General features: G+C 38.9%; 1 protein-coding gene across 1 annotated transcript in view; it reads right to left on the bottom strand.

The window, feature by feature from the left end:
* Window positions 1–1237: 1237 nt before the first annotated feature.
* LY96 (lymphocyte antigen 96) overlaps window positions 1238–27956 on the bottom strand; it is a 28337-nt gene continuing 1618 nt past the window's right edge. Inside the window, exons 2-5 of the mRNA XM_045454885.1 lie at window positions 19097–19186; window positions 11637–11765; window positions 2332–2384; window positions 1238–1367 (exon numbers count right to left, since the gene is read on the bottom strand). Of these exons, the coding sequence (XP_045310841.1) occupies window positions 1269–1367; window positions 2332–2384; window positions 11637–11765; window positions 19097–19186 (371 nt within the window). The 3' untranslated portion in view covers window positions 1238–1268. The remainder of the gene's footprint in view (window positions 1368–2331; window positions 2385–11636; window positions 11766–19096; window positions 19187–27956) is intronic.

Here is a 27956-nt window from a genome sequence, read left to right on the forward strand (position 1 = left end):
AATAGATATCTGAACATGTGCAAATGCAACTTCCTGATTTTTCCCAATAAACCTGTTCCTCCTTGACTTTCCCATCTCAAGTAATGGCAACTCCATCCTTCTATCTGCTCAAGCAAAAAAGGCTGGAGACATCCTCTCTCTGTCTCATATTCTACATCCAACCCATCAACAAAAGTATTTTTGCCATTGTCTCTGCTTTCAAAAACTATCCAGCGTAGATCAGTTCACATCATCTCCTCTATCATCTTTTGCTCAGGATTGCCTCTTTTCAGCATCAAAAGTATAAGAGTTGCACTCCATACTACCTATTGATGATTCCCTGAGAAAGTAGTACCTGACCAAGAAGGATCCACACTCATTACAGAGGTGAAAGGGTGAGGGCAGAATGGAGTGGAGGAGTGGAGTCAAGACAGGAAACAATGGCTGAAGGTTCTAGAGGGAGAAATGTGGCCCATTCTGGAACACAGAGAGCAAGGGGAGAGTGGTGGGAATAGGGGCTAGAAAGGGAAAGGGTGGGCAAGGCCTGGCAGGCTTTCCAAAAGATTCCAACTTTATCCTAAAAGGAATCAGAAGCCACAGGAAGGATCTTGTTTGGTTTTGCTTCATTTTGTTCTATTTGCATTGTGGTGACATGAATGGACCTGTATTTTGACAGTATTATTGAAACAATCCTTATGGAGAATACTTCATCAAAGGCACCTGACCAAGTACAGGAAGCTCAGTCAGGAGGCAGCAGAGTAGTCTAGGGAAGCAATGCTGGTAACTTGCCCCAGAGTAGAGAGGCAGGAAATGGGGAGAAGTCAACCAGTTCAAAAAATTTTACTGCCTATGTGTTACGGGCTGAATTTTGTCTCTCCAAAATTCATATGCTTAAAGCCCTAACCCCCAGTGCCTCAGAATGTGACTGGATTTGTAGGTAGCATCTTTAAAGAGGTAACTAAGGTCAGTAGGGCAGGCCCTAAACCAATGTGACTGGTGTCCTTATAAGAAGAGATGAGGACACACACACAAGGGGAAGACCATGTGAAGACACAGGAAAGGCAGTCATCTACAAGCTAAAAGGAGAGGCTCTAGAAGGAACCAAACCCATCCACACTTTTATCTCTGATTTCTAGCCTCCAGAACTGTGAGAAAACAAGTTTCTAATTGTTCAGGACCCCCGTCTTTGCTGTTTGTTACGGCAGCCCTAGCACACTAATACACTGTGGGAAAAAAAAATTTAAGTCAGCAATAAGACTTTTGAAAAATAAAAATATACTCCATTTATTCTAATTGAAATTAGGGTCATGTATGACAGTAAAATTCAGACAAAAGAGCATTTCTTCAGTATTTCCAGTGATGGCTTCTGCAACACATCTGTATTGTCCCTAAAATGAGGAATAAGAAATACAAGTAAATAAAATGTTAGATGCCTCTATTTTATAAGACTTTTATAAGAATTTTGTCTTATTAGGAGGAAGCCATTTAAATTAAATTGGTTATCATTATCTCAGTTTCCTAATGAGATGAAATTTTGTATGCCTTTTGAATCCAGTGAGCAGAAACCTATTTATTTCCCAACTATAAAGGGATATTATAAGGGGATTTTTTTAACAGTTTTTTTAAACTAGTCTGTGAAATTTTCAAACATACAGTATCCTTAGAAAAATAGGTAAGGATATGCATATTAAATGACTATTTTAAAATAGTCACCCAAGGGTGCCTGGAGGGCTCAGTCTGTTAAGCTTCTGGGCCCCGCATCAGGCTCTGGGCTGACAGTGCAGAGCCTGCTTGGCGTTCTCTCTCTTTGTGTCTCTCTCACTCTCTGCTCCTCCCCCTCTCACACTTGCTTTCTCTCAAAAAATAAACTTTCAATAAATAAATAAATAAATAAATAAATAAATAAATAAATAAATAAATAAATAAGATAGGTACCCAAAGTGAAACATATCCAAAATTTCTTTGCCAGGCATCTAATGCAAATATCTAAAATTACATCATTACTATTCATGGGGGCAGTTACTGAGTTATACATGGCGGTCATCCAGTGCTTTTACCCAAAGATATTCAACATATTAATTATGAGCATTTGCATTACTTTTAGCCATGGATGTTAGAGGAAAAAAATGAAGTGAAAAAGAGCTTTTTTGTGTGCTACTTTTCCATATTTCCATATTCTACAGAAAGAAGAAATAGCAAAACACCCCAAACTAAATAAAAGCAAAAACCAAAATCTTAAACACCTTAAGGTTGAATAGCTATTTTTGAAGTTGTGAATGGCTTGTTTCAAATTCTTAACACATCTGTTACTGCAAAAGATTAAGAAAGTACAAAATGACTCTTGAACAATACCTTAGAAAATCGTATTCCCCTGAAGGAGAAGCCTACTGTTGTATTCACAGTCTCTACAAACAAAATACAAAATACAAAAAATTATATTGGTCGTCATCGGGTGATTTTGTTTTAATATAGTATGGAGTGTACCTTTTATGCTGCTACTGGCAGCAGCAGTCCCAAGCGAATTGTAGAGAAGCAACAAACTTCCTACCCCGGCTATGGGTCTCCTATGGCTTCCTCGCCACCCCAAGCATCTCTCAGTATCAGCCTATATTTCATCCCTTAGGGGATACAAAATTTTAAGGCCTACTTGTCTCAATAGTGAATGAATGAATAAGCCAGTGCTAATATGCTTTATCCCAAATTACATGTGTGCATATTTAATACTGCTACTCCTTCAACAGAGTAAAATAGATCTTTATAAAGGTGGAGGAGAGAGTTGGGAGGCAGCCAGGAAACCAAATCTCCTTCCAATCCCACCACTGAGAAGCCTAAGTAGTCACTGCTGAAATGCACAGCCATGGACCTGGCCCTGCAGAAGTTGTGGACAGAGTCAGAAGTGCAGGAAAAAACATACTCCACTCTCCCACTCAGAAACACCAAAGGAGTGAATTTACAGGGTAAGGATAGAAAAGTAGAAATGTTTTGAATCTCTAACAAAAGCAATAGTGGCCAAAAATATCTTTTAAAGTAATATAAATAGTCAAATGCAAACTATAACCATTCTTGTTCTCCTAACTAGCCAAAGAAAATCCTTAATAGCAAATGAATAGATTATGTCTATTTTCACAAAAAAACATCTATTTGCTTCTGGATGTGAGAAATAATCCCACTGCCCCAATCAAAGGAGGGACACTGAGACTTGGAGCACAGTGAAGCGAGGCTTTAATCAACATTCTTGAAAGAGCAGGTATCTGATGGACAGGCACACTTGGGGCAGTTACAACAGACAATTTATCTCCTAGCATGCAAGTCCCTCCCCTGATTCCTCATTGGCTGAGGACTACAGAGGTTACAGCCTTGCCTGGAAGTTGCCTATACCCATGTAAGGCCAAAAAGTAGTCTGACTGGAACAAATGTGTATTCCTTGAGGTAATTCAGAGACTTCAGTTCTTTGGCACATGGTCATTGCAAAGCCTGTGAAAAATAAGCCCAGGAAATGAAGAGAGGAAGAAGAACCAGGAAGTGAAATGTCTAAGGGTTTGGGACTCCATTGTGTGATGGGGAGGGCTTTGTACATTATTTCCAACAGGTTGTAAACCTACTGTTAACTAGACAGCACAGCTTTTATTTGGCATTTCTGAAAATGAATCATCTCACTTCTCACAAGGGTATATCCTTATTAGGGGTGTTAGCACACGGAGATGTTATTTCTTGAGCCTAGTAAAGTGATCATGTCTTCATGATATTCTGATTTTTCATTCAAGACCAATCCAATTCAAATGTAATAGTTCAACAAGTATTTATTGAAAGCTACTATATACCAGGGATTGAGGAGACAAGGGGCAAGAGTTAAAGTCTATGGGGATATAGGCATGCAAAGAAGCCATTCCAATACAATGCAATGAAAAGATGCAGTAAGGATTAAGGGAATATAGCATTTTGGTAAGAGTGATAGTTCCAGATCTGAATCCCAGCTCTCCTACTTACTTGGAGTGTAGCCTTGGCCAAGTCACTTAACTTCTCTGTGCTTCAGTAAAATGGCAATGGATAGTAACACCTACCTTTTAGGAGGATCATTAAGGCTATATGAGTTAATACATGTTAGTGCTCAACAATGCTTGGAATGTAGCACTCATTAAATGTTACTAACAGTAAAATCTTAGTTATTATAACATTAAATGTTATTCCTTCTCCTTTCTAGACCCTCTTTCCATGGCATCTTGTGAATAACAATGATGCCATTAATATTATCATTGATATGATAATGACTGTTATTCAAAAGATGCTGGTGGGAAGGGAATCTAGAAAAGAGAAGGAAGTGGGATGAATTGTCATAAAGGATGGGAAGGAAGGACAAGAAGGATTTTCCAGGTGGCAGGAAAAAAAGGAGCAAAGGCAGGAAAGTGAAAATCAGTATGACTAATGCATACACCTGCAAGAGGCTCAGCGTTATTAAAGCAAAAGAGAAGCAGGAGTGCTAAGAACTACATCTTGTGCTAAGAAGTAAGCAAAAACGGGCTCAGGTTCCACATTTAAGAGAATGGAGGCAATGAAAGAACAGCCAAGAGTGTGAAATGATCAGATTTTATTTAGAAAGGTGGGTCACATGACCATATCACACATGAATTTAAGGGTGGCACTAAGAGTCAGGGAGACCAGTTAGAGGCCAGGAGGTGGTGACAGCAGTGAAGAGAAGAAGAGGTAAATGCCTTCCATGACCACCAGCTCAGGTGCCCTCCCCCATTATGATCTATCTCATTAGCCTGCTGCTCTCCTTGAGAGCACTTATCAGAAACTGAATCTTATTTCATTTTTGTCTTATTTCATGACTTAGTAATGATCTCGTTTACTAGTTCATGAGCTCCATGAGGACAGGGGCTTTGCTTTGGTCACTTCTGCATCTCCGACTGCTAGTACCTGGTCCCTGGGTACCTGGCTTCAGGAACAGCTATAAAATTTACAAAGCCCAGTGCAAAATGAAAATGGGGGCCTCTTATTCAAAAGGCAGGAGAGACATCCTATGAAAAGTACTGAAATATAAAGTTTTTTCTTTTCCTCTACAGTCTCTCTCTAGACTTGCCATGATATTTTTAATTTGTTATTTAATTTCATTTGAAGTAAAACAAAATTTTAAATTATCATTCATCTTAAATTGCACAATGACAGGTTTTTTTTAATGTTTATTTACTTTTCAAGAGAGACTGTGAGTGGGGGAGGGGCAAAGAGACAGAGAGAGACACAGAATCCAAAGCAGGTTCCAGGCTCTGAGATGTCAGCACAGAGCCCGACGCGGGGCTCAAACTCACAGACCGTGAGATCACGACCTGAGCCAAAGTCAGACGCCCAACTGACTGAGCCACCCAGGCATCCCTGCACAATGACAGTTTTAAATACAAATATCAGAGCTTTTAACTCTGAGGCAGAATCACTGAAATTACACAGTTTGTATTTGGTGGCTCATCCCCAGAAGGTGCTTCAAGCTGACCAGAGAAAACTAGCACAAGCTTAACGTCGGACATTTGAAAGAAGGAAGAGAAGATATGGCCAGGCATGGAATGATCCAAGGGAATGGTCTCTTGGCTCAGAGTGAAAGGTGAGTATAGAAGCTCAGGGACACCCAGGGGGCTGCTCCATGAGTGGGGCACTTATGCGAAGCGTGGGCCTGAGAGCTGCCTGATGGGGGCCTCCCTCCCCTGTGCTGCCAGGTGCCTCATGCCTCAGTTTGGGGCAAAAAAGACAAATTAGGCCTCTTTCCTTCCCAAAGGCCCACTGTCACATGAGTTACCTTCAAGCGTTTTGCAACTTCCATGTAATACCTCCAGGAGCTACCTGTTGGTGGGGAGGCAACCCACTGATAGTTGGAAAACCCATGCACCCATGGTGCTGCCAGTCCAGGTGGGGTGGGTCATGGCCACATTGCACTTCAGACAGTGCAGGGCACCTGCACCTGATCCTGACCCTCCCTGCATACAGGCCCTCACCAGCGATAGAGGGCAGCAGGGGTCACTGGCTGTAGCTGGGAGGGGGTCCCAAGCAGGGTCCAGGGTGCCAGCAGAGGAGTGGGCAGCTAGGAGCCAAGAACCCATCTAGGGGAACTGCATGCATGCCCCACTGTCCCATCAGACTTCACTTATAAAACACACACTTAAAGGGGCGCCTGGGTGGCTCAGTCGGTTAAACGTCCGACTTCAGCTCAGGTCACGATCTCACGGTCCGTGAGTTCGAGCCCTGCGTCGGGCTCTGGGCTGATGATGGCCCAGAGCCTGGAGCCTGCTTCCGATTCTGTGTCTCCCTCTCTCTCTGACCCTCCCCCGTTCATGCTCTGCCTCTCTCTGTCTCAAAAATAAATAAACGTTAAAAAAAAAAATTAAAAAAAAAAAAAAACACACACTTAAAGATAAAATTAATAAGAATCTCAAGTCTATGATCAGAGAATATTAAACTCCAAATGTGAAGCCCTTCTAAGTACGAGGCCCTGGCTGTGAAGCCAATCCTGAAAACTTTGTGTGAGAGAGGAAGGTAAGGAGATGGACAAGACTTGAGAATTTGAGAAAGAAATCAAGAGTAACTCTAAGATTTTTATCTGAGGAGACTGCCCAAATGTTTACCAGGTCAGGTGGGAAGAAGGGGCACTAACCTCTTCTGTACAGCAGTCTTCTTTTTCAATTGTTTTGTCTCTCTTAGAAAGCTCATAGTTTGCTCATAGATCCCATTCTATTCTTATGGGAAGTTAGCTTGAAGCTTCTGCCCACATTCAAGAAGCCAGGAGAGAACTAAGGCAGGGCCAGAGAAAAGGAAGACAGAGCCCCTGTTTAGGCCCCTCTCTACACTTCCCATGCAGCTCACTTGTGGTCCAGCACACTTTTCCTACCCACCATGTAGAATGTAGGACCCAAGCCTCAGATGGTGTTTTATTAGTTGAATCGTGTCCCTCAAAAAGATGTTGAAGTCCTAACCCCAAGTGCCTGTGAACATGGCCTTATTTGGAAATAGAGCCTTTGCAGATGGTCAAGATGAGGTGGTCTCTAATCTGACTGTGTCCTTATACAAAGGGGAAATTTAGACACAGAGACAGAAATGCATAGAGAGAAGACTGTGAAATGGCACAGGAAGAAGATGACCATCTACAAGGCAGGAATCGCCTGGGGCCTTTAGAAGCTAGGAGAGAGGCCTGGAACAGATCCTTCCCTCACGCCCTCAGAGGGAGCAAAGCCCTGCCAATACTTTGATTTTGGACTTCTAGCTTCCAGACAATCAGATAATAAATATCAGTTGTTCTAAGCCATCCAGTTTTTGGTATTTTGTTACAGCCACTGAAGCAAAACCCTGGAAACAGGTCTAATGGATAATTAAGTTTAAGATGCCTTTGAAATAGCCACTTATTTATTTTCAAATGTGTTTTTAAAAAGAAACAAGGGTGTGTGTGTGTGTGTGTGTGTGTGTGTGTGTGTGTAAGATGTGGTAATACTGTGGGTAATTTTCATTTTATTTTTGCTTGCCTATATTTTCTAAATATCACATCCTAAAAATATATGACTTTTGTAACAAATACCAAAAGGAAAACTATTTTAAAAGTAGATATGTATGGTACTTACTAATTTGATTCCCAAATTTTCAAGGGTCTTGATAGCATCAATGCTTCTTAAATCAGAATGTCCTGAGCTCTGAGCCCATATACTCAGCTACCAGATGGACATGTTTACTTAAGTGTTCCAAAATTACCTTGAGCTCAATATGCCTAAACTAGAACTCATTGCTTTCTCTTTAAAAATCTGCCCCTTCTGCACACATCATTTCAGATAATGGCACTTCCACTAATCCCAGTCACTGGCCCTCCACCAGCCCTTGATTTTACCTAAACTTTGCCTGCCACATCAAATCAGTCAGAATGTCCTGCCAGTTCTGTCTCCAAATATGCCCTCTTTCTTCACCTCCCCTCTGTTCCCAGGCCGCCATCTTTGTTCAGCCCTTGTGGTCTCTCACATAGCCTCCTGGCTACACTTCCTTCCGTCCCAGCTTCCTACCTCAGCCAACCCCCGCCTCCTTCCATATGGACACTAGTTATCTGCAAAACTGAAAATCTCAGTGGGTCATCCCTACCCACTGATGACAAGATGCAAGCCAATATCTTGTGCATGACTTACATGCTCGCTCCTGTCCCCTTTCCTAGGCTCATCTCCAGCAATTCCCTACAGCACATTCTGCTCCAGCTACAAAAAACTACTCTCCAAATAAAGCATATTCTTTCAGGGTTATATGTGTTTGCATATGCTGTTTCTTCTCCAAGGAATGTCCTTCCTCCTCCTCTCTGATGTTCTCAGATTCAAGACTTTACTAAAATACTCTCTGAAACCTTATCTGAGTTCTGTCATAGTAAATTGGTAACTATCTAGTTAAACTAGGAGCATATAATTCTATCAGCATTTATGACATTTTATTTTAATTTTTGTCCAGGACTGTCTTTCCCAGAAAGAGGGACCTTCTGAGGAAGGACCCTATCATTCAACTTTGGATCGCCGGAGCCTAAATCATGACTTGCTCAAATTAGGTTCAACAGATGTTTGTGGAAGGAAATGCAGGAGGGAAGGAAAAGCCAGCAGACTGGGTTGAGTCTGACACATTTTAGATCTCAAGAAAGTGAAACTTTGAAAACTCAGACAAAATGTCAACATAATCTATCAGAGATTAGGTGGGATTGTGAAACAGTTGCTTTAAAAAAAAGTAATCTGCCAAAAGGGTTTTTGTTTGTTTTTTGTTTTTTTCCCAAGAGAAAGCATGGTACACTGGAAGACTGGGCCTTAAGAGTCATGAGGCTACTCTGTTACTAGCTCTCCAAATGGCGAAGGACATGTTCCTGAACCACTGCAGGCATCAGTTCCCTCACTTGTAAAAATGACAGGACTGTAAAATCAGGAACAAAACGACTCCTAATACCCATACCAATATCTATTATTCGACAACTATAATTCTTGAATTCTTATTCTAAGTACTGCACTAACCTTTTTATATACATTTTCTAATTATAGCCTTAAAACCATGTACAATAGGTTTCACAGTCCCCATTTTACAGGTGAGGAAAACGAGGCTGATAGAGGCTAAATCACACACACAAGCTCACACTGCTGGTAGATGGAAAAGCTGGGACAGAGCCTCAGATCTTTCCAACTCTGAGCCCAGACATATAAGCAATGCCAACTCCATTATTTGCATATGGTTTGGGGGTGGCAGACAAGTCAGAGCTGTGGAGAGATGGTCAACTGGAAGACGTATCTTGAAGTTTCACTTGCATAGCAAAAAAACTAATGTACTTAGAAGCAATTTTCTTAGTGAATGCTAGGAAACACAAGATCAAATTGATGTCCATGTTAGAGCCGGTATAAGCCTGTTATGAATTTTTATGCTACTCTCATTCCATTCATTCCCAGCCATTATTTTCCAGTTTTTGTCCCATCTATATCTAATTTATGCTACGTTGCTAAATTTAATATATTCATGTAAACTACCTCTTTTTTTTTTAAACAAGAGAGGGTACAAGTTAATGGTAATTAATTATATAAGAAAATATGCAACTGCAATAGTAATTTTTAAATGTTAATAAAACAATTGGGTTTTTTTTAAACCTAACAGTTGTTTTAAAACTTCTTTTTTTAAAAATGATAATGCCCACTATTAACAAGAGCTGAGATTAAACTACAGAGATTAAAATACATACATGTTGATGGTGACATAATGTATAAAAGGGTAGATTCCTTTAGAAAAGTGATTTGGCCTTATGTAAACAAAACCACAAATACAGTCAACCCAATTAAGCTTGGATATTTCCCTGGCAGTTATATGTAACCCCTGCAAACATATTCAAATCTAAAATATGAGAAAAATTATATACAAAGATATATCTATTACAATATTATTTATAATAGTAAAAATGTCAGAAGGAAAGTAATTAATTGTCCAATAGGAGAATGGTTAAATAAATCAAAGCATACCCACTAAGGAAGATGTTTCACTATGTAATGTTTATACTTCAATTTTTGAACCACATGAATTATCTAGTCAGAAAATTAAATGGATTAACTTTTAAAAAGAAAATTATTGGGGCGCCTAGGTGGGTCAGTTGGTTAAGTGTCTGACTCTTGCTTTTGGCTCAAGTCATGATCCCAGGGTTGTGGGATAGAGCCCTGCATTGGGCTCTGTGATGAGTGCTGAGCATGGAGCCTGCTCGAGGTTCTTTCTCTCTCCCTCTGACCCTCTCTCTCTCCCCCGACTCTCTCTCTCAAACAAAAAATAAATAAAAAGAAAATTATTGGGGTGCCCGCCTGGCTCAGTCAGTAGAGCATGCAACTCTTGATCTTTGGGTTGTAAGTTCAAGCCCCACATTGGGTACAGGAATTACTTAAAAATAAAATCTTTAGGGGCGCCTGGGTGGCTCAGTCGGTTAAGCGGCTGACTTCGGCTCAGGTCATGATCTCTCGGTCCGTAAGTTCAAGCCCCGTGTCGGGATCTGTGCTGACAGCTCAGAGCCTGGAGCTTGTTTCAGATTCTGTGTCTCCCTCTCTCTGACCCTCCCCCATTCATGCTTTGTCTCTCTCTGTCTCAAAAATAAATAAACGTTAAAAAAATTTTTTTTAATTAAAAAAAATAAAAATAATAAAAATAAAATCTTTAAATTAAAAAAAAAGAAAAAGAAATGATTATAGTGTAGCATAGTTATAAGTACATAAACAATGTACATACATTGAAAACTCAGGGGGCGCCTGGGTGGCGCAGTCGGTTAAGTGTCTGACTTCAGCCAGGTCACGATCTCGCGGTCCGTGAGTTCGAGCCCCGTGTCGGGTTCTGGGCTGATGGCTCAGAGCCTGGAGCCTGTTTCCAATTCTGTGTCTCCCTCTCTCTCTGCCCCTTCCCCGTTCATGCTCTGTCTCTCTCTGTCCCAAAAATAAATAAACGTTGAAAAAAAAAAATTAAAAAAAAAAAAAAAGAAAAAGAAAACTCAGAAGGAAATACTCCAAAATGTCTTTGGAAATAAGATTCTCTGACTTTTTTTTATACTTTCCAATTTTTTGGTAATGTGACATTCTAATATTTATAAACATTTAAACTATTTAAAATACTAGTTTAAAAATTTCTTGATTTATAGTAAGTGACCTTTAAGGTCCTGAACTCTGAAATTTTCTTATTCTGTGAATATTATCAGGGCAGAAAAAAGCAGGGGAAGATATTGAGGAAACCACTGAAAAAAAAAAAAATCGAGTGAGTTTCTTTTCTTTTTTTTAATAAAATTCTTAAAAAGTACTTTTTTTTCTTTCCCTGCTGATTCCACCAAGCCTGTTCCCTTGGCTGTGGTTTACTGAGTTTCTATAAAAAATAGTAAGTGTAATGTTTAGAAAAAGGGATCCATAACCAAGGATAAATGTACAATATTAATCTGAACAAGGTAAAAATTTTAGTATACCTTTTAACACACTCAAATAAGTACCATCTTAATAATAATTCAGTAACATAATTACAAAATGTTGTTTAAGCTGCTAAAGTAAAAATCTTTGGATAAAAAAAAATGATTAGAAAAGGGATTTCACATTTTCAGTGCATTTAACATTCAGAACATTCTCACAAACTATTATGTTCTATTCTGAAAGTAATATGAATCGAATGCTTACCTCCCTTCAGAGCTCTGCAAAAAGAATAAACATCATCAGATCCCCGGCAAATAACTTCTTTGCGCACTGGCAAATCCATGGAGTTTATGGATAAATAGAGATTGAAATATAACTTTTTAATATCTCTTCCTTAAAAAGAAAAACAAATCTCATTAGTCCCTCAAAAAATAGATTCTTTTATAAATAATAATGAACATGTGTTGTACACTTAAAATATGTCTTTTACTTTTCCTACATTATTTCATGTAATCACGACAACTTGCTACGTGGGTATTGTTATCCTTGTGTTACAGATGAGAACACTGAAGCTCAGAGAGGGTAATTAACAGACGGTAATCCAACAGAATATTTCACAGTGAAAATCATGTGCACTAGTAGTCCTAAAAATAGAGGAACCTATGTGTTTGAGAAAACTATCAGGTGGGTATGTAAAATTTCCAGTTCTAGTTCCAGTTCTGCTAGGAAGTTCAAGAAAAAGGAAAGGGAAAGGAAAGGAAATGAGGATAATCAACTCATTCCCATATTTTAGGAGTTTTTTTTTTAATGTTATTTAGAGAGAGAAAGCATGTGTGGGGGAGCAGCAGAGAAAGAAGGAGAGAGAGAATCCCAAGCAGTCTCCATGCTGTCAGTGCAAAACCTGATGTGGGGTTCAATCTCATGAAACTTGAGATCATGACCTGAACCAAAATTAAGAGTTGGAGGGGCATCTGGGTGGCTCAGTCAGTTGAGCATCTGACTCTTGACTTTGGCTCAGGTGATGATCTCATGGTTTCCTGAGTTCGAGCCCCACGTTGGGGTCTGCACTGACAGTGGAGAGCCTGCTTGGCATCCTCTCTCTCCTTCTCTCTCTCTGCCCCTCCGCATTCACACTCTCTTTCTCTCTCAAAAAAAAAAAAAAAAAAAAAAAAAAAAAAAAAAGAGTTGGACTCTTAACAAACTGAGCCACCCAGGCACCCCTTAGGAGTTTTGATGAAAGACTTCTTGGAGAATAAAACTGAACCTTTTGATTAGAAATTATACATATGAGTTATCTTATTATTCTTTCATGGTTTCCCTTTTACCATTTAACATGGAAAATTCCAGTAAACACTGCATTTTGCTCACCTCTTCTAAGTTATTCAGTTAGCCCAACTGGAAAATATGTACAATCTTTTTTATGATAAAAACAATTATTGTGGGCTCCTGGCTGGCTCAATCAGTAGAATATGTGACTCTTGATTTCAGGGTGATAAGGTCAAGCCCCATGTTGGATGTAAAGATTACTTTTAAAAAATTTATTATAGGGGCGCCTGGGTGGCGCAGTCGGTTAAGCGTCCGACTTCAGCCAGGTCACGATCTCGCGGTCCGGGAGTTCGAGCCCCGCGTCGGGCTCTGGGCTGATGGCTCAGAGCCTGGAGCCTGTTTCCGATTCTGTGTCTCTCTCTCTGCCCCTTCTCCGTTCATGCTCTGTCTCTCTCTGTCCCAAAAATAAATAAACGTTGAAAAAAAAAATTAAAAAAAAAATTAATAAAAAAAAAATTTATTATAACCACTACCTCATTGAAAATATTTTCCTAATAAAATCACCATGACTCATTGTAGCCATAATCAAAAGAAAATTTTTCCATCTTTAACTTGAACTTGGTGTGCTTAACAGAAATGCCAGCTCCTTCCTCAAAACTCCTTCCTTTGGCATTGGTGCTACCATTCTCTCCCAGTTGTCTTCCAACCTCTCTGACTCCTTCTCCTCATTGACTTCTCTTTCTTAGGGCTGTATCCTCAGCTCTCAATTTTCACTTTGCACACTCTCCTTGGCTTTAAGTGCCACGTAAGGTGATAATTCCCAAATCATCATCTTTAGTTTCAACTTTTCTTCTAACCACCTGTCCCGCATATGCATTCAATATCTGTCTTCAAGTGTTGTCCGTTATCTCACCCAACAGATCCAAAAATTGATTTCCTCACCTTCACCACCATATAGGCACTAGAATCCCCAACTCCAGTAAATCTCACTAGCCCACTTTTTATCCCCATCGGCAGTCTCTTAATGCAGGCCCTCATCACTCTGAGCCTAAAGTACCACCAACTTCCTAATTTGTCTCCACTTCTCTACTTGTAGGGTAAAATGTGGAAAAGAACATCATAGGGTCTGTTCCAAACAGTGGTTCTATGGTCCACTCCATGAACTGTGTCTGGCATCACTCCAAAAGCAGGGATGTGTGTAGAAGTTGAAGAGGTGTCTTCACCGGGAATTCCTTGAGACATGGGTATATGGCAGTACTGCAGTGCTAGCAGTGGTGATGCAGGACAATGAAACTTTTTTAATTTCTGCATGGAACACAGCATGATGCCAGTCTTCAGTGACTCCAAGAGAGGAAGTGCTGCTTTGACATCTCAGCAGTTTACATCTTGAGAAGCTTTTTGCCCTTGGACATCACTGTGGTCATGTTGGACACATGAACAATGGTCAAAGTGAGGTACTACTTGTATGAATCAGTAGGCCAGGGATACCAATGTGGGTATCAGAGTGAGAGACAAGAAACATGTATAACAAAGAGAACTGTTTTTGAGTTCAGCTAAGACAACTCCAAGAACTTTCAGATGTAACTTTGAAGGAGGCTTAAAGTCCAGCTTTATTTTTTTACTAATCAGTTAATAGCATATAAATAATTCACCAGAAAAGCTATAAAGCCTCAAAATAAATAATTTCCATACCTAACCTATTTTTGGTTCAAGTTATTATAAATTTTATTGAATTGAAGTAGCTATAGGCCCATAAAAATAAGGTTGATTTCTATGAATATGGCCCCAAACTTTACACAGACATTCTAATACATTCTAGGAAAACTCAGGTCATAATTGTAAAGCATTATAAGAAATATGACTAAATAATCAATGAAACCAGGAATTGATTCTTTGAAAAGTTTACAAAATTGATAACCTTTAGTCAGACAATTTAAAAAAAAAAAAAAAGAGGAGGGACTCAAATAAATAAACTCAGAAATGGAAGAGGAGAAATAACAACCAACACCATAGAAATGCAAAGGATTATAAGAGAATATTATGAAAAATTATATGCCAACAAATAAGACAACCTAGAGGGATGGATAAATTCTTAGAAACATACAACCTTCCAAAGCTGAATCAGAGAGAAACAGAAAATTTGAACAGACCAATTATCAGCAATTAAATTGAATCAGTAATCAAAAAACTCCCAACAACAAAAGTCTAGGACCAGATGGCTTCACAGGTGAATACTACCAAACATTTAAGAAAAGTTATTACCTATTCTTCTCAAACTGTTCCAGAAAATAGAAGAGGAAGGAAAACTTCCAAATTCATTCTATGAGGCCAGTACTACTCCAATACCAAACCAGATAAAAACACTACAAAAAAAGAGAGAACTACAGGCCAGTATTTCTGATGAACATAAATACAAAAATCCTTAACAAAATATTAGCAAACCAAATCTAGCAATACATTAAAAAAACCATTCACCAGGATCAAGTGGGATTTATTCCAGGTATGCAAGAGTGGTTCAATATTCATAAATCAATCAACATGAAACATCACATTAACAAGAGAAAGGATAAAAACTGTACGACCATTTCAATCGATGCAGAAAAAGCATTTGACAAAGTACAACATTCAAAAACTCAACAAAATAGGCTTAGAGGGAACATACCTCAACATAATAAAGGTTCTATGTGAAAAACCCATGGCTAAGATCATATTCAATAGGTAAAAACTGAGAGCTTTTCTTCTAAGATCAGGAACAAGACAAGGATGTTTACTCTTACCATTTTATGCAACATACTACTAGAAGTCCTAGACGTAGCAATCAGACAACAAAAAGAAATAAAAGGCATCCAGATTGGTAAGAAAGAGGTAAAACTTTTACTATTTTCAGATAACATGATACTATATAAAGAAAACCCTACAGATTCCACCAAAAAAATTCTAGAACTGATAAATGAGTTCAGTAAAGTTGCAAAATACAAAATTAATATACAGAAATATACTGCATTTCTATACACTAATAATAAAATAACAAAAAGAGAAATTAGGAAAACAATCCCATTTACAATTATACCAAAAAAAATAAAATATCTAGGAATAAACTTAACCAAGGAGGTGAAAGACCTATACTCTGAAAACTATAAAACATTGATGAAAGAAATTGAAGATGACACAAACAAATGGAAAAATATTCCAATGTTCATGGACTAGGTGAACAAATATTGTTAAAATGTCTATACTACCCAAAGCAATCTACAAATTAATGCAATCCCTATCAAAATACTAACAGCATTTTTTATAGAACTAGAACAAATAATCCTAAAATTTGTATGGAACTACAAAAGATTCCAAATAGCCAAAGTCCTCTTAAAAAAGAAGAACAAAGCTAGATGTACCACAATTCTAGATTTCAAGATATACCACAAAGCTATAATAATTAAAAGAGTATGGTAGTGGCACAAAAATAGACACATAGATCAATGGAACAAAATACAGAACCCAGAAATAAACCCACAGTTTCATGGTCCATTAACCTATGACAAAGGAGGCAAGAATATACAATGGGGAGAAGACAGTCTCTTCAACAAATCGTTTTGGGAAAACTGGACAGCCACATGCAAAAGAATGAAACTGGACCACTTTCTTACACTACATACAAAACTAAATTCAAAGTGGATTAAGTACCTAAATATAAGACCTGAACCCATAAGATTCCTGGAAAAAAATAAGCAGTAATCTCTTTAACATCAGCCATAGAAACATTTTTCTAGATATGTCTACTTTGACAAGGAAAACAGAAGCAAAATTAAACTATTGGGACTACACCAAAATAAAAAGCTTTTGCATGGCAAAGGAAACCATCAACAAAACAAAATGACAACCTACTGAATGGGAGAAGATGTTTGCAAATGATATATTCAATAAGGGATTAATATCCAAAAAATATAAAGAACATATACACCAACACCAAAAAAATATAAATAATCCAATTTTTAAAATATGACCAATTCTTTTGTTGCTGAATTAACATAATGTTATATAAATGTTATATTTAGTGAACAATTAAGGTATTTGTGGTGGCCACAGAGGTAAGGTACTCAAATCTCCCTTCCAAAGAACCTACTGGGAGAAGGGTAGTTGGCAGACAGCCTTCAGCTGCTACACTTTCAGATCTATCTCAGAAGTCATCCAGAAGCCAAACTCCTATAATGCTCCTATCATGACCAAAGCTGCTCCTATAATGACCAAACTCCACAAGGACACTAGAGCCAAACTACCCCTATCTGTCTCAGTATATCTGTGATGTGACAGCAATCTTTGCTCTAAGGCTCCCCAGTTACCTGGCTCAGAATATCTCAGGGATGCATTTTGGTCTGATGACCCTCTTACCAGATACTCCTTCCTTTCCTCTCTCATTTCAAAGGTATCAGACCTGCATCTCAATCTGAATTTGCTCCTTGCCTACTCTGGCTTCCTCTTCACTTTATTTTTCACATCATTTCCCCTAAGAAATCTCTTGTATGTCTAATTCCTTTTTGGTATCTGCTTTCCAGAGAACACTAAGTGACTCTGTATTGTATTATTACTTCAGCCTGGAAGGATACAATCTGCTTCCTGTATGTAAGGGCAAGAGGTTCAATTGAAAATGAGGGCATTTGTTATGTAAATAATGACTTCTGCCAAATGTGGGCAGAGGGGGGTGGTAGATAAAGCACACCACATAAAGCAGTAAACCAAACCTGAGAAAAAAGGAAGAAATTATAGAACATCAGCCAGGCAAAAACTTAGATTATTTCTTTCGCCCATGGCCAATAAAGTGGAGTGAACAGAATTGATTATTCTTTCTTCTGTGCTACCACTAAGCCTTAATGCTATCATTTCACTTACCGTACCATATTATCTACAGATCTCTCTCTCCCATTGCACTGATTCTTGAGGGTCAAGAGAAAGTCTTATTTATCAATGAATTCACAATACTTATCACACTACTTAAAATATACTATGCATTTCTAAATATTTTTTAATGAATACATGAATGCAGAAACAAAGTTTCAAAATACAGGTTAAACGATTAGATTCAGGAAAAATAAAACACAAGTTTATCGTGTACTATTTCTGGGTTCTCAGCAAACTTTTGTCTTGTAAACTGAGAACTAAAATCAGGGGAGAAATGTTTAAGTTTATTTATGTGAAAGCATTTTTTTAAAGTGTAAGCTCCAAATATAGGTTAGGATGTAAATGATGGCGATGATGAAAACAACAATGATAATGATGATAATTAGAACTGAAGTTTCCTGGGATCCTAGGGCTTACAGGCAACAGAGCTGACTAGCAGGAGAGGAAGCAAATTTTGTGTTTTCACAGACACTCAAATCCATCCTGATGCTATCACCATCACCCAACTTAGTTTTTACTAAACTGATGACAAATGAAATCATAGAGAGGAAAAACAAGACACAACACAAAACAAAACAAAAAATATTGCCTTCTTTTATCCCATCATCATCATAGTTTTTTCTAGAAAGATCATCTTCATATGTTTAAAAAAAAGTTGTGACCTACTCATATACAGACCTTTCACTAGTGAAAACCCAACTTTACTCATGAGCTGAATAGTTAATGGCTGACAAAGGATATACCTATTACATTATTCAGTCTCACGTTATTTCCATTTTTACCTCCGTGTCATTATGTAATCCCCCCCCCATGAGTGTGAGCTAGTCTAGTGCCTTGCTTCTAACAAATGGTATACAGCAAAGGCCATAGAGTGATACTTCCATGATTAGGCTACATAAGATTGTGACTTCTATCTTGTTAGCTGACTGTCCCTCTTGCTGGCTTTGATGAAGCAAGAAGCCATATCGAAAAGGCCCATATGGCAAGGAACTAAGTGTTGTCCAATAGCCAGACAGGAGCTGAATACTGCCAACAACCACATGAGCTTAGGAGTGGATTCTTCTATACTTGAGCATTCAGAAGAAACTCCAGTCCTCGCTGGCACCTTAACTGAAACCTTGTGGGAGATCCTGAAGCAGACACAACTAAGTCATGCCTACACTACTGACACACAAAGCCTGCAAGATAATAGGGGCGCCTGGGTGGCGCAGTCGGTTAAGCGTCCGACTTCAGCCAGGTCACGATCTCACGGTCCGGGAGTTCGAGCCCCGCGTAGGGCTCTGGGCTGATGGCTCAGAGCCTGGAGCCTGTTTCCGATTCTGTGTCTCCCTCTCTCTCTGCCCCTCCCCCGTTCATGCTCTGTCTCTCTCTGTCCCAAAAATAAATAAACGTTGAAAAAAAAAAAAAAAGATAATAGATGTGTACTGTTGTAAGCCACTAAAATTGTGGTAATTTATTACATGGAAATAGAAAATAAATACATGTACATTTGGAACACAATCATTTATCATTAATACTTATTGAACCCTTTTCATTGAAGTACAAAAACAAAACATTGGACTTACTTGGAATGAAGGAAAGATGCAAGTATCCCCGGCTTCCCTTCATTGACATACAGGGTTGAATAGCTATTGAGATAGGGACTTTCATGTTATCTAAATGGAAGAATAAAGATAATGTCAATAAATTATTATAAATCATTTGTAGTAAGTAGAGTATTCTGAATATCATTCCCCAAAAGATGCCATTAAAATTGTATAATGAGAAAAATTGAAGGCAGTTAAAAACATCTCCCTCCCTGAGGGAATGACATCAGCAAGATGGCAGAGTAAGAAGTCCAAGACCCTCCTTCCCCTCATAAACATACCAATTCAACAACAACTCATGGACAAATTCCCTTTGAGAGAAATCAGAAACTAATTGAAAGTTTTCTGTATCCCAGAAGAATGTGAAATCAGACTCACCAGAGTCAGTAGAAGGCCTCCTTTTATCAGAAACCCTGCACCTGGCACAGCACCATCAGGAAAAGATCCCCTATCCTCCAGCTTCACTCAGGAGGCAAGAGGTTGGTTCCTGTATCCAAGTTTCCTCCAAGGTGGATACCCAAGGACTAACAAATTAGAAAGTCTGAACAGACCTAGAACTGGTATGGAGATTGAGGAGTAATCAAAAATTTTCCAGGGGCGCCTGGGTGGCTCAGTCGGTTAAGGGTCCGACCTCAGCTCAGGTCACGATCTCGCGGTCCGTGAGTTCGAGCCCCGTGTCGGGCTCTGGGCTGATGGCTCAGAGCTTGGAGCCTGCTTCCGATTCTGTGTCTCCCTCTCTCTCTGCCCCTTCCCCGTTCATGCTCTGTCTCTCTCTGTCTCAAAAATAAATAAACATTAAAAAAAAATTAAAAAAAAAAATTTTTCCAACAAAGAAGAGCCTAAGACCAGATAGCTTCACAGGGAAATGCTAACATTTTTTTTAAGTTTATTTATTTATTTTGAGAGAAAGAGAGAGAGAAAGAGAGTATAAGCAAGTAGGGGAGGGACAGAGAGAGAGAGAGAGAGAGAGAATCCCAAGCAGTCTCTACACTGGCAACATAGAGCCCAATGGAGGGCTCAAAATCACAAACAGTGAGATCATGACCTGAGGTGAAACCAAAAGTCAGATGCTTAACTGACAGAACCACCCAAGCACCCCTCTAACAAACATGTAAATAAGAATTAATACCAATCCTCAAACTCTTCCAAAAAAAATGAAAGAGACCATTTCCAAACTTATTTTATGAAGCCAGTGTTACTCTGATACTAAATCAGACAAAGACACCACAAGAAAACAATGGACCAATATCTCTAACGAATATGGATACAAAAATCCTTAACAAACTACTAGCAAACTAAATTCAACAACAAATTAAAAGGATCATACACCATGACCAAGTGGGATTCAATCTTGGATGCAAGGATGTTTCAACATATGAAAATCAGTTAATGCAATATACCACATTAATAGAATGAAGGATAAAAATCACATGATTATCTCGATAAATGCAGAAAATGAATTTGACAAAATTCAACACACTTTTGTGTTGAATAAAATAAAAACTCTGTTTTTGTAATAAAAACTCTCAACAAACTAGGATTAGAGGAAATGGCTTCAGCATAATAAAGGTCACACATGAAAAGTCCGTAACTAACATTACACTCGGCAGTGAAAAACTAAAGTTTTCTTCTAAGATCAGAAACAAAGCAACGACACCCACTCTTAACATAGCACCAGAAGACCTAGTCAGATCAATTAGACAAGAAAAAGAAAAATGAAAAGCATGCAAATCAGAAAGGAAGAAGTAAAATTTCCCTTGCATGCAGACATGATTCCTTTTTTTTTTAAGATTTTATTTTTAAGTAATCTCTACACCCAATATAGGGCTCAAACCCACAACCCCGAGGTCAAGAGTCACCTGCTCCACTAATTGAGCCAGCCAGGCACCCCAAGACATGATTTCATATATAGAAAATCCTAAAGACCCCATTAAAAAACTGTTAGAACTAATCAACAAATTCAGGAAAATTGCAGGATTCAAAATAAGTGTACAAAAATCAGTTGCATTTCTATATACTAACAATGAGCTACCTGAACAGAAATTAAGAAAACAATCCCATTTACAATAGCACAAAAAAGGAATAAATACTTGGCATTAAACAAAGGAGGGGAAAGACTTGTATACTGAAAACAATAAAACACTGATGAAAGAAATTAAGCAAGCACAAACAAATGGAAAGACATCCTGTGTTCACTGATTAGAAGAATGAATATTCTTTCTTTTTTAAAAAAATATTTTATTTTTAAGGAATCTCTACACCTAATGTGGGGCTTGAACATACAAGCCCAAGATCAAGAGTCATAATGTCTACCAACTGAGCAGCCAGATGCCCTAGAAGAATTAATATTCTTAAAATGTCCATATTACTCAAAGAAATCTACAGATTCAATGCATTCCCAATCAAAATCTCAATGGCATTATTTTACAGAAAAAAAAAACTCTAAAATTCATATTGAACTATAAAAACCACAAATAGTCAAATTAATCTTGAGAAAGAGGAACAAATCTGGAGGCATCACACTTCCTGATTTCAAACTATATTATAAAGCTACAGTAATAAAAACAGTATGGTACTGGCATAAACACAGACATAGAGACCAACGGAACTAAACAGAGTACCCAGAAGTAAATTCATGCATATATTGCCAACTGATCTTTGACAGGGTGCCAAAAATGCACAATAGGAAAGGGATGGTCCTTTGAAGAAATAGTGTTGAGAAAGCTGGATTTCTACATGCAACAGAATGAAATTGGGGGTGCCTGGGTGGCTCAGTTGGTTAAGCCTCTGACTTCAGCTCAGGACATGATCTCGTGGTTTGTGAGTTCAAGTCCCACATCAGACTCTGTGCTGACAGCTCACTCTCTGTTTCTCAAAAAATAAATGTAAAATAATTTTTAATAAAAGAAATGGAATTAGAACCTTATAATACACTGTACACAAAAATCAGCACAAAATGGACTAAAGACTTAAACATAAAATTCAAAATTATAAAAACCCTAGAAGAAAACAGAGGGAAAGTTTCAAGATATCAGTATTGACAATGATTTTATAAATATGACACCAAAAGTACTGGCAGCAAAAACATAAGTAAACAAATAGAACAATATCAAACGAAAAAGCTTCTGCACAGCAAACAATCAACAAAGTGAAAAGGCAACCTATGGAATTGGAGAATATATTTGCAAACCACATAGCTGATAAGGGGTTAATGTCCAAAACATATAATTATAATAATTCAATTATAAAAAAATTAGTAACCTGATTTAAAAATTGGCTGAAGACTTGAGCAGACATTTCTCCAAAGAAGACGTGCAAATGGCCAACAGGCATATGAAAAAATGTTCAATATCATAAAGTATCAGCGTAATGCAAACCAAAATCACAATGAGATATCACCTCACACTTGTAAGGAGAGCCATTTTTTTTTTAATTTTTTTAAGTTACGTTTATTTTTGAGAGGCAGAGAAAGACAGAGTGCGAGTATTTCCAATGAAGGTTCCCACATGTCTGAAGTTGTCTGATTATGATGACAAGATCAACAATTCAATACAATCAGACAAATGTTTAGAGAGCCCCTGTGGGTGCTCAGTATGGGGCTAGGCATCAGAGCAGGTGGGCAGGGGCCTCAGGTGTTAGAGAGTGGAGAACAGAGATATAAGGCTTAGTCTTAACATAAGGAAGTCTATGATTTTTCTGGGAAGACAAGACCAACTTACAAAAAATAATTAGATGTAAGAATCAAAAGATTGTATACCACTGTATGGCATGTGATTTTATTATTTACAAGGGTTTGGGAACTATTGGACGATAGCTTCATTATTTTAGAGTTACCATGTATGTGATCAAGTTCTATATGTGGTTTATTACAGAAAGTGGTAACCAGTTTCAACAAATGCACAGAACAAGAGGCTCCAATTTACCTGCAGCCATAAAGGCCAGCATTGCTAATCCACCATAGCACTTTTTCCTACTGAGTACTGCCTCAGAATCTTTCTTAACCCATCATTCCAGGCAATGGCAGCTGGCACAGAAAACGAAACCAATGCCACTCTGAGTGTTGGCATTAAGTATTTTTAGAGGTCTAGGGAGGAAATGTTGGCCGGAATTGAACCATCATAGCACTTAATTTTACCTCTTCAATGGAATTTCCGGTACATAAGTATGCAGTCCCTTTTGACAGGAACGCACTTGTCATCATCAGTCAAGACATTCTTTCTCCTCCTTCAAAATGTATTCAAATATCATCAACACTGTTAAGCCTTCCCGGACTCCCCCACACCTCCTTACTCCCACAGTCACAAACACACAATCATTCATAGTATTTGACCATCTTTCAATGGTCATTTGTAGATCTTTACTACAATTATTCACTTATATATCTATCTTCTTCATAAAAACAGCATCAGCCTTCAGGACAGGAAGAAGGTCTCATTTGTTTTTCATGTCTCTGGCACAGAGCACAGTGCCGGGCACATGGCAAATGAGAAATGTGTGCTTACTTACTTTTGCTTGGCCTATTATGTGACAAATATCTCTCTAGGCACCAAAGAAACAACAACGAACAAGAAGTCATGGGCCCTGCTATTGAGAAATGTACATGCCAAGGGGCACTTGGGTGGCTCAGTTGATTAAGTATCTGACTCGGGATTTCAGCTCAGGTCATGATCTCACAGTTCATGAGTTTAAGCCCTGCCTCAGGCTCTGCGCTGACAGTGTGGAGCCTGCTTGGGATTCTTTCTCTCTCCCTCTCTCTCTCTCTCTCTCTGTCTCTCTCAAAAATAAACATTTAAAAAATAAAAAATTAAAAGAGAAATGTATATGCCAATAAAAAAATCAAATAGGGTCATGGGATAAAGAGTGTGTGTGGTGGAAACAGAGGAGTGGGGACTAGGGATGATGGACTTACTTCAACTACGTTACTCAGGGAGTGACAGGAGGAAACCAGGCCTGTGGAAACTGGAGAAACAGCGTTTTAATCAGAAGGAATTCTAGTTAGTGCAGACTTGGAGAAGTGAAATGACTTTGACAGGTCAATAACAACAACAAAAACATACACATACAGACACACACACAGACACAGACACACAGACCATAATATGAGGTACATGGAATAGGCAAACTCACAGAGACAGAAAGCAGAGTGGAAGTTGCCAAGAACTAGAGGGAGGGAGAAATAGGGAATTAATGTTTAATAGGTACAGAGTTTCTCTTAGGGATTATGAAAATTCTGTTAATGGGATAGTGGTAAGGATTACACAACATTGTGAATGTCCTTAATACCACTGAATTGTACACTTAAAAATGGTTTAAAGGGTAACTCTTATGTTTGCTATGTTGGTAATATAAACAATAATGATAATAAAAGCCAGTGTGAAGGAAAGTTATGAAACAGGGTGGGTGGGAATCATAGGGATGAGACAAGTAGGCAGGGGCAATCTTTAGGGGTCTTGGAGGTCTTGCTATAAAGTTGGGATTTCACTCTAATTGCAGTGGAAATCCACTGGGAAGTTTTAAACAAGGAGAGTAACATTGTCTGACTTATTTACATTTTCAGAAGACCTCTCTGGCCCCTGTGCCAAGAACAAATTACATAAGAGCAAGAATTGAAGTGAAGAGAGAAGAATCTGAGAGGTCGCTACAAAGGCCAGAGGAGAGACAGGGGTGTGAGTGGTAAGCAGAGGACAGTCATTAGTAGTTGGCTTTAGAATATATTCTGGAGATAATGAAAATGTGGACCACCAATAATAAATTGAATGTGGAAGATAAGGAAAAGAGATAATTTTTTTAAATTTTTTTTGTACATTTATTTATTTTTTGAGAGACATAGAGACACAGAGCACAAGTTGGGGAGGGGCAGAGAGAATAGGAGATACAGAATCTGAAGCAGGCTCCAGGCTCTGAGCTGCCAGCCCAGAACCCGACGCGGGGCTCAAACTCACAGACTATGAGATCATGACCTAAGCCAAAGTCAGATGCTTAGCCGACTGAGCCACCCAGGAGCCCCAGTAAAAGAAATAATTAAAAGGTACCCCTGGTTTGGGGCATAAGGAATTAGGTGAATGATAAGATGGGAAATATAGGAATAAACAGGCTTAGTTCAGCATAAGTCAAGAGTTCTAGCTCCAAATGGCTATTGGACTTACCAGTGGCCATGCTCAGTTTACAGAATGAATGAATGAATCCTCAGGTCATGTACAGTTATTCATCCTACTACACATAAGACAAAAGCCAGAAGTTCCTTGAGATACCAGCCATAGCTTACCTAACTTTTGCATTTTCAGTGCTCCTTAGCATAACTAAACTTAATGCCTGTTAAATAAAGCTTGTTAAACTGCATTAAATTCAGCTGACTTGACTAGGCTCTGTAGGGCACATAGGGCTTTGGATGGACCACAAAATGACTGCATGAAACAGAAAGATGAATACAGATATTTCAAGTTACAGAACAGCAGAAGTACAACTAAAGGCCAGAGAAGAGGCTGGCCTGCTCAGAGTGGGGTATCATGCAACATACCAAGATATACCTGCTTAGCTGGAAGGGCCATGCTACAAGCACACGCCCAATCAGTCAGTAGGTCCTGTCAGCTCCACCTTCAGAATCCTTGCAGAATCTTCTCATCACCTCCACCACTATTCCTTTGGTCTGAGTCACCATTATCTCTCTCATCAGGGTTATTGTGCAACAGCCTCCCAACACATGTTCCCCCACCCTCGCCCCCTTATAGGTTATTGTCAACACAGCTGCCAGACCAAGGTTTGCTTGCAGTAAAAGATAATCTGGCCCCTGACCTGCAAAGCCTTCACCTCCTCTCCATTTCCCTCTATGACCACATCTTCTACTGCCTTCCCTCTCACTCACCCATCACAGCCACACTGACCTCCTTGCTATCCTTCCAACATACCAGACATGTCCCCACCTCAGGACCTTTGTGTGTGCCCTGTGCTCTACCTCTTCCCCTAGATATCTGCATGGCTCATTCTCTCAACTATTCCAGGCCCTTGCTAAATGTTACCTTCCCAGGGAGACCTTCCTTGGCCATGCTACTTTATAATGCAATACCCTTCCCCATCTGTGCACTCTGTCTCTTCCCCTGCTCTATTTTTCTTACACAGCAACTGCCACCATCTTACATGCTGAATATTTTACTGGTAAAAACTCCATGAGAGCAGGGACTTTTGTTTTTGTTATTCGCTGCTATATAATATCCTCAATGTTCAGAACAGACATGCTAGATGCTCAGTAAATAATTGTTTACTTCAATAATCCATTAATTCTTGGGTTTCTGGACTACCTATAGCTAAATAAATAAATAAATAAATAAATAAATAAATAAATAAATAAATAAAATGAAGGCTAGAACTGAATCAGAGTCTGATGACTTCAGTTACAAGGGGGCATGTGTCCAGGGTCTTTTAGACTGACTTGCACACCCACATCTTCTACCTTTTCCAAAGTTGAGGAACATACAGCTAATTCTTGCCATTTCTGTAGGTTTTTAGCTGAACCCCCCTCCCCACCACCAAATTCATACGTGGAAATTCTAATGTGACTGTTGGGAGATAGGGTCTTTAAAGAGGAGATTAAGTTAAAAAGAACCTGTTAGGGTGGGCTCTACTCCAGTATGATTGGTGTCCTTATAAGAAGAGGAGATTTAGACACGTAGAGAATGTCACCAGGCTTGAGTGCACACAGAGAAAAGACCATATAAAGACACCGCAAGATGGCAGCCATACACAAGCCAAGGAGAAAAGCCTCAGAACGAAACAAAACTGATGACTCTTGATCTTAGACTTCCACACCCAGAACTGTGAGAAGTAAAGTTCTGTGAAGTCATCCAGTCTTTGTTTTGTTACAGCAGCCCTAGCAAACTAATACACTGTAAATATCCCATAGCTTCACCAAATGGAAATCATCCTCACGGAAAGACTAAATAGGGTGTTGTTTTTGTTACCAACGTCCTCACAGGAATACCTATAGGAATCAGTGCTTCCTGCCCATGCATTTTGGGCTCAGCCAGGACAGATTCTCTGAGGTAGGGAAGAAAATGACATGGCAGTGGGCACAGCACTGCTGTAGCTGTGTACTCTGTTTGCTCCCCTCAGTCCCTACATCAGCGAGGCAGCAGGAAAGGACCACAGGATTTCTCAGCATTAGACAGAAAGACACAAACTCCTCCCTCAAAAATCAAATCAAAAGACAAATCATATTTTTGTTACTAAAAGATTAAAAGCTGAATAATTGGGCTACCTGAGTGGCTCAGTCAGTTAAACGACCAACTCTTGATTTCAACTCAGGTCATGATCTCAGGGTTTGTGAGATCCGACCCTGCATCAGGCTCTGTGCTGACAAGCTAACAGTGTGGAACCTGCTTGAGATTCTCTCTCTCTTCCTCTGCCCCTCCCCGGCTTATGTGTACTCTCTCTCTGTCTAAAAAAAGAAAGAAAGAAAAAAACCTGAAGAATGATAATAAGTGTAAAATAAATAAGGACACATGAAACATGGCACAGAGGTAACATAATTGGGGTGCCAGCCTGGCTCAGTTGGTAGAGCCATGAGACTCTTGATCTCAGGGTTGTAAGTTCAAGCCCCATGCTGGGTATAGAGATTACTTAAAAATAAAATCTCAAAAAAAAAAAAAAAAAAAAAGAAGAAGAAGGTGACATAATCAATGTATGGTACACAGAAGTCAAAGGAGAGGAGAGAGTTGGCTGCAGAGTTCACTGGGAAGGCTTCCTGAAGGGGGAAACTGATCTTCTATGATGGAGAAATTTCAGAGATAAACTGAAAGGGAATTCAGTATAACCCACACATGGAAAAAAGCCACAAGTGTAAAAG

The sequence above is a fragment of the Leopardus geoffroyi genome, chromosome C3 (genome assembly GCF_018350155.1).
Source record: "Leopardus geoffroyi isolate Oge1 chromosome C3, O.geoffroyi_Oge1_pat1.0, whole genome shotgun sequence".
NCBI classification, from domain to species: Eukaryota; Metazoa; Chordata; class Mammalia; order Carnivora; family Felidae; genus Leopardus; species Leopardus geoffroyi.